Below are 8,180 nucleotides of genomic sequence, written 5' to 3'. Positions count from 1 at the left end.
GTGCGATGAGATTGTGGATACAATTTCAGAAGAGGAGATTGATGCTCCTTTTTATGGGCTAAGAAGGAGTTTGGCATAGTGAAATTTTTTCCAATCATATACGACAAAAAAAATTAATTTCAAAAAACATCACTTAAAACATCTTAGGATCCTCCTTACATTGATCAATTCATCTTCCATTCCATTACAAATCTTTATAAAATTAGCTCACAAAAAATTCCTCTTATCATAACACAAATCTTCATTTCCACACACACACAAAAACAAATAAATTTACCTATTAGACAAAATAGTACTATAACAAAAAAATCGATAAATATTTGGCAAAATACCCGTAAAAATTGAATAAAAGACCCATCAAACAAATATGATTGTAATGTTATTGACAGAAACAGACACATACAAATCCAAATATACACACGGCTGAAATTATTCGATACACGTAGATCTCACACACAACACATGTTATATCCATGTTACCATAACGGTTTTGTGTCTGGATCCGCTCGCTTTTGTATGTATCCGGCCGTAGTATTTATGACAGTGAAAAGAGATGCCAATAAATTTCCGTTTGACAAAAAAAACAAAGAAAGAAAGAAAGAAAAGAGATGCCAATAATTAGTTAACGAAAGCACAATGTTTCCTGATTTCGCCTGAACTGCCAGTAAGGACGCCAATCCGACCCATATTCATCATGGATTCGCCGAAATCGTTAAAGAAAGTTGAACCCTCCGGCAATGCCTGAGCTCGCACGTAAGCGCTTGCGGTGTGGTCGGCGAGAAGAGCCGAGTCAGAGTTGAACAACACTCTTCTTTTGCCCACAAGAGTGTAGAAATGAGTGTCGAACGTTCTGAAGCTGCCCGGGTCCATCTCGACGAGCGTGGTTGCATCTTTCGGCTTGCATGCTTCCTTCAGTTTGGCTACGTAGTTGGGGTCCAGTGACGGGTCAGTATCGCCTTTTCCGGTGAAGTTGTACAGTCGGGGTGAGAAGCTGGCGCAGTGACTGACTCCTATTGTGTGTGCACCTGTGACACACAGAGAGAGAGAGAGAGAGAGAGAGAGAGGGGAAAAATGAGAAGATTTTTTTTGAGATGCTCATTCTTCGAAACTTAATTACATTGTTTTCGTTTTGTGTGTTTTATTCGTCTTTTTTGAATTTTTGCTAAATTCAAGTGATTATTTTTGGATTAATCATTCGTCTCGACGAGAGAAGTCTAAAAAATACAAAATTATGACCAAAAGCAAAAAAAAAGAGTTCTCTAAATACGAAAAAAATATTAAATAATTGTCTTATTTGTTTAAAGTATCGTCTTATTTAAATTTTTTAAATATTGGTTTATATTTTTATAGTTTTCCAATTTGTCTTGTTGAGACGAACGATTAATCTCAAAAATTACGATGAAAAACTAAATAAAAAGTTACGAAAAATAAAAAATACCGAAATAAGTTTCAAACTTATAAGTTGACAAGAACGCAACCTTAGATTGAGATTTTAAGAGTTTTTCGTGAAAAAGTTCTTTGCGTTCTTGCTGGGTTTTTTTTGTTAATTGATTTTGACACTTTATTTTTACCACCACACTTTTTTTTTTGTCTTCTAAGTATGATGTGAAAAACATTGTCTTTTCTTTTTGAAGAATGATGATATGCAACCTAGTGGGAGGTGATAATTAACATGCAAAAAATGCATCAATGTCTGTGAAACGTTATGGATTTATGTGAATGTTCATTGAAATATGCGAGAAATAATTTAAGCCCCAACTTTTTTTGGTATTATGTATTCCCTCCGTCCCAATTTAAGTGTTTATGTTTCTACTTTGGAATGTTCCAAAATAAGTGTCAACTTCCCAAAAATAACCATCAAAACACGTCAAACTTTCAATTTTACCCTTAAAAAGTACACATTGATTTGACAACTTTTTATATTCGTGTTATTTTTAGATTGACAATATGTTTCAATTTATAATTTTTTCATGATTTTGAAAACTTTGTATAAGAAAATTAATTGAGATCTATCAAACAAGATTCATATTATATATATTTTTTAGATCCATATTGAAAGATATAAGCGATTTTCGTACACATAATTAACTTCACAGTTTTTAAGGTTAATTTGGAAAGTTTAGAGTAAAAATTTTAACTTCTTAAAATGCACGATTTGCTACAGAGGACACTTAAATTAGGAGGGAAATAGTCTCACCCAATTGGCTACTATTGGCATGCAAAACCATTATTCATAACTCGGATGTCCTATCAACTTATGCGTAGCCCAACTAGTATGTTGGGACAAATCCAACCTTCGTATTGGTGTGGTATTCATCAAAGCTAGGGCGAAACCATGCATATTAATGACCCTATAAAATTTGATGACACCTAAAAAGCTTCGAGACAGAGAAAAAAAAAAAAGAATCTGTAAATTCTAAACATTCACCACTAGACCATCCTCTTCGAATTGGTTTTCATTACAAGTTCAAAATTACCTGATAAAACTGCAAGGTCTTTAACAGTTAAACCCTTCGAGGCAAAAAGCGTTGATAGTTGAGTTATGTTGAAGAAAGGAGCTGGTAGATTATTCAACACTTCTGTAGCGAGTGATACTCTACCATCTCTTCGTCCTGTGAGAACTGGCCAAGAGGGTCCACCGATCTAAAAAATAAATAAAATGGAAGAAAAACCATTTAGTATTTGGACATTGATTGCGGTTCGAGGTTTGATTGTTAATTTTGGAATGTTTTTTTTTCTTTATCGTTTTTACCTCCACAACCGCATCTCGAGCTACTAGAGCGAGGATATCAGCACAGGATACAACACCAGGGCATTGTTTTTCAAGTGCCGTTTTCACGCCGTCGATTACTTGGAATCCTCTTAGGCTTAAGTTGGGGCCTGCAGATTTCTCGGCTGTGTTTTTACTCGTGGAGTTCAATAGCACCGAACCCTCGCATCCCTGCACAAAGATCGCCTTTTTAGATCCAAATTATCGCAAAATTAACTTTGTATAGGTGTTATGACCTTATACACACAACGTTCGCCTAACCACATTAATACTCGAGAAACTACGTAGGACTCGTGACCTTTTTATGGGATAAATCCTTGTCTCCCTGTCCTCTGTGTTAAGTCTAATGGCCAAGCTTCAGAGATGTTTTTAGAGATTCCATTTATTTTGTTTTATAGTTCACTGTACATTGTGACGGACTCAGATCCCATCTATTTGGTACCGACCAGTTCGGTCCATTTGGTGCATCCAAATTGTCAAAAAGTGTTCGGACGGCCCAGATTTAAAGAGGGTGTTTTTTTTTTCTTTTTCTAAACCCTCCTTTAAATTTGGACCGTAAAAAGTGTTTCGAACGGCTCGGATGCACCAAATAGATTGAAGTGGTCAGTAGCAGAATCCGCATAGATGCAGCCGTGCATGGCATGAAATTTTTTATTATACATGTGACATGCATGTGTAGCAAAAAAGACCAAGTTAATGTAGGCTACTTTGTTACCATGACCAATTGAAGGATCCAATGGTGAAAGGTATAAAACTTGTTGGAATCCGAGGATGTAACTGTTTTGTACGTTTACCAAGAGAAAAGTTGATTAGTACATGCATGCATGGGTAGATATTCAAAAGTACGTGACAGATAGACGTCACGGGTTTTGCGAGACTCGACTCGACTCAACCGTCTAGTTAATTGGAGAGAAGTAAGATCCATTATATATAAACTGATGAGAGGATATCTAAGGTCGGACTACTGACACTTATATTCCATAAAAACCGTCAATTATTATATGAATGATATGCGAAAAGAGGAAAGTATATATAAAGCGAAAAAGAAAGTACGTATAAAAAAACTGTACGAGCATGAACTTACCCTCACAAAACAATCATGGAAATGCAACCTTAACAAAGAAGGAGCAAGACTCGGCACCCTGGAAATGTAGCTTTTTGTTTTTGCTTTGACAATATCCTCAGCAGAGGGGCATGATGGTTTGTAAAACCCTAATGTCAAACCTTGATCAGCATAGACAAGGTCTAATACAAAAGGAACAAGCATTAAGTGGAGAGAGAGAGCTGAGACAATTAGCTTTGTATTAACCATTTTAATTGTGCTTGAGAGAGAGAGAGAGATCTAGAGAACGGAACAAGTTTTGTTCTGTACTTCGAGACAGTACTAGAAACCAGAAAAGAGAGTGGGTTTTATAGTTAAGATGAGCCTAGGCCTTTGAAATTTTCATGCATGGAACAGTTGTCAATGATTGATGTGACATGAGTTGTTTCCACAATTAAGAACTGAATTAAACACTTTTGTAGAGAACAGAAGAGTGTTTTGACTTCTAAACTAGTGGGATTTAAATAAAACGTAGTTAGAAGCTTGAAGTATCTATTGTTTCTTTTTGCCTATTGTTCCATAATTTTTTTATTGGGGTAGATTTGGAAGGATGATAGTCCAACCGCGAAGGATGATAGTCCAACCACCATGGATGATGAAGGGGTTTTATGCAAGGACAGACGCAAGACTTTAATATTGGGCGGACGAACATTAGATATTGTTATCGCATATATATAAAAAATGTTGAGTTCGATACTTGGGTAGGCAGTTGTACGTTCGGTCTTATCTGCCTTTCGGTCTGTCATTGGTTTTAGGTGGGTCAGTAAAAGAAAAAAGAAAAAACGTCGGCCACGAGTAAAGGAGCCATGGTTTGGATTGGGAGGTGACACTTTTTGATATGAATTTAGTTGTATTATTGCATGTTGTTCGTAAAAATATGAAGAGTTAAAAGCTAAGTGTAATAAAACGAATAAAATTTTGGTTTAACTCTCTTTTGGACAGTAAATTATAAAAGCGATATTTTCTGATATACTATCTTTCATCATTTGGGTAAAACATTAAATTGCTAGGATACCGATAAATATCTAATCGACTTCCGTTAAGTATGAAATACAATGCATATTGTTTGAATTTTTTTGAAATCGGGAGTTGCAACACATACCCTCCGCACAGCTCCAACTCTAAACGTCACCAACGCCGTGTATACAGGATTGGATATTCAATAAGTAAGACTGTAAGAGATAACGCATAAGTAAACTAAGTGTGTCGAATTAATTCAAATGAGGATTTACGGGAAATGTGAGGTAAGATAGATTTTTGCTTTGAACTTAATTGCTCGACTTGGCGACTATTCAAGTTGCTTTTATGATTATTCTTGGTTTTAAATGAAGGGATGGCTACGATAAATATATGCACGCCTCTCTCTCTCTCTCTCTCTCTCTCTCTCTCTCTCTCTCTCGTTTCTTTTTCCATTTTTTTTTACATCATTTCTTTTGTCAGCTATTTCTTAATTTTTTTTAACAACCGCGCGATGGTCTCAATAAGACTCTCTTTTTTTTTTTTGATAGAGTCTGAATAGGACTCTTCTAAGAAAGTAATCCAGCTGCTTATAATAAGATGTTTACCATTTCGATATTGAATCCAAGGATTGGGCTTTCAAATTACTCAAGAGCTGAGCAATTTAACTCTTAGATTGTGTTCCTGTGGTTTTTCGATTAAAAAACAAAAAAGAAATACAAATTTTTTTTTTCGCGTTTGTTTTCTTTTTTCTCAAACGCTTTTGGAGTTGGAGGTGTAGGTAGCATATCCTGTGTTGTTTTAATCCAACCCGGCCCTTCTTAGAGAGTAGTTAAGTTGTTAATTAATAATAATAAGGTGAAAAGCACCGCTTAAGTCTGATTGTGACTCAAAATTATTTGTGATTAGATATGCAATTTATTGTACAATATTATGTAGAGTGTCCCGGTTAATTTGCACATACCGGACTAATCACAACAGTCCTTCCATAACACATTTAAGCATGTAAGTGAAGTTGCCTCCAAAAATTGTTGGCAAGTAAATTCGAACATGAGACATTAGAAGAAAGCAAACTCCTAAGTCTCAGCCGAAATCTCTTGACCAACCCTTGGGTTAGGTTGACCCTTGTGTAGCATGCTCAATAGTACTACCTGTTAGTTCAAGGGAATCTTTGCTCTAAGAACTCCATTTTTTTATAATCCACAGGACAGCCCCAATTTGCTTTAAACATTGTTAAACAACGCAGATTTGTTAGATTGAACTAGATTATATGTTAAATGATGCAGCAGCCATGCATGTTATAATCTCAATGGTTGATTTGATAGTACCAAGTGAGATTCTAAGGAAAGAGGTGGTTGGCCTAAGTCAAATTGACATATTCAGGCAATACTTAGTTATAAGGGCAGTTAAAGATGCTCCAGCCAGAAGGTCTCGTATAACTTTTTCTGTTTTTTCTTTTTTGTCGATAACTCATACTTTCGGGCCAGCTTACACCAATGGCAGCTTCAGAAATATTTGGTAGGGTGTTTAAAAAATCTTAATCCCTGACTCTGTTTGAAATATTAGTATAAACATGGGTTGCTAGGTGTTCAAATGTGATTTTTTTTTGATAACTCATGTGTCTGGGCCAACTTACGTGCACATCGATTAATCCTATAACTCAATTTCACCGCTCACTTGTATAGAGCCTTATTAAAGCCGAAGAAAGTGTTCAAATCTGAGTTGTTTTGTGGTTCTCTCAAGTTGATGAGTGTTCAAACTTTGTTTAGTTGGGTGTTCAAAGTAGGGGTAGAGTGAAAATCCATGTTACTCAATGTACCCTAGAAAATTTCTAGGGTGCTCAATTGAATACCCAACCTTCAACATGGAGCCGCCTCTAGTTTACGCACACCTTGACTAATTCTAGGAGACCAATGCCACCACCTATATACATGAGGGGATCCCAATTAAAGGGGAAGCAAAACTCTGCATGAACTAGCTCAAAAATAGTTGATAGCACCTGGCAAGAGAAGTTTCGAAAACCTGACACTGGGGAGCTAATAGCAAATCATTAAGTCTCAGGCCTTGATCACTAGGTCAACTCCTGAGGTTATAAACAATCTACTTATTATCTCGTCGATTAGTTAGTAAACTTGATTTTAATGGATTCAGTTGAAGTTAATTAAGTTGGTGTTTGGGACATAACTTGGGTGAAATCATCAGATTTTTGAGGCTATAGAAGGATTGTGCCTCCATACAAGTCAATGGAAGAGGGATTCTTGATGTTCCTTAACCTGGACAGTGAATTCGGACCCACCTTTACCGATATTCCACGGCATATATATTGTGGGTCGTCCGGAAGAACATCCATGAAAAAACTAAATTGATTGAAAATCGGTAACAACCAGATTAAAATGTTGGACCCACCTGTACCGATCCACGGCATACATATTGTGTGTTGTGTGGAAGAACATCCGCGAAAAAAACTAAGTTGATTGAAAATCGGTAACAGTCAGATTAAAATGAAAGTTCTTTCAAAAAATGGACGGGCGGTGTTCCGACATTCATATATTTTTTTTGGCATGACTAATAATCTCTATTAATTAGACTACTCTTGAAGATTGATCAACCTAGATTTTTGCTTGGAGTTTTTTCCCGACTCACAAAATTAAAGGAACATGACGGCCAATGACATGTTTCGATAATTAATATCCGTCAATGACATTTTTAGTATTAACAAATATTCTTAACATATCCTTAAAGGGTATTAATTATCAAAACACGTCCTGTGTTCTTTTCCCCAAAATTTAACTACTGGGATAATTTTTAGTGGGCTCAAATTATATGAACTTATGAATCTCTAACTACGATTATTTTCTCACAGAGCCCAGAGTAGGGAGAATGGAATTGATCTGCCATGGGCTTAGTAGTGGGGCCCTGCAGATAGCTAGAATCCGGCCCTTAGGCCCATCCAGTATTTAGCATCCAAACGAGGAATTACTTCTATTTTGGCAAAAATAAGCTATAAGTGTCCTACTTTTTTTGAATTTATTCAATTTTTTCTGCATTTATTAATTTATATCAATTTTATTATTATTATTTTTTATCCTTGAAAAAATAAAAAATATACAATTTTTTGATTGAAACATATAATTTTTTGATTAAAGATAAAAATAAGGCAAAAAATCTGTTAATTTGAGTCTGGATTACAATTTTAAAAATTTTAAATTCTATATATTAAGATGAATCAATAATTTATAATAATTTGACGCAAAATTGACAAGTATAATTTTTCTTTAATAAAAACAAAATAATAAGCCACAGGCTTATTTTTGCAAAATTGGGCCTGCCTTAGGCCAACCCCATCTATCT

General features: G+C 35.4%; 1 protein-coding gene across 1 annotated transcript; it reads right to left on the bottom strand.

Annotated features, from left to right (window-relative positions):
• Window positions 1-343: 343 nt before the first annotated feature.
• On the bottom strand, window positions 344-4,153 carry LOC131323057 (peroxidase 27-like). Its single transcript, XM_058354676.1, has 4 exons — window positions 3,855-4,153; window positions 2,753-2,941; window positions 2,478-2,643; window positions 344-1,025 (listed from the first exon to the last, which is right to left on the bottom strand). The coding sequence occupies exons 1-4, from the start codon at window positions 4,080-4,082 to the stop codon at window positions 619-621; spliced, it is 990 nt and encodes a 329-aa protein (XP_058210659.1). The 5' UTR covers window positions 4,083-4,153; the 3' UTR covers window positions 344-618.
• Between the last annotated feature and the right edge of the window lie 4,027 nt (window positions 4,154-8,180).

This window comes from Rhododendron vialii, chromosome 4a (assembly GCF_030253575.1).
Source record: "Rhododendron vialii isolate Sample 1 chromosome 4a, ASM3025357v1".
Taxonomy (NCBI): Eukaryota; Viridiplantae; Streptophyta; class Magnoliopsida; order Ericales; family Ericaceae; genus Rhododendron; species Rhododendron vialii.
The sequence above is the reverse complement of the archived record's forward strand: the minus strand, read 5'-3'. Positions and strand labels throughout refer to the sequence as shown.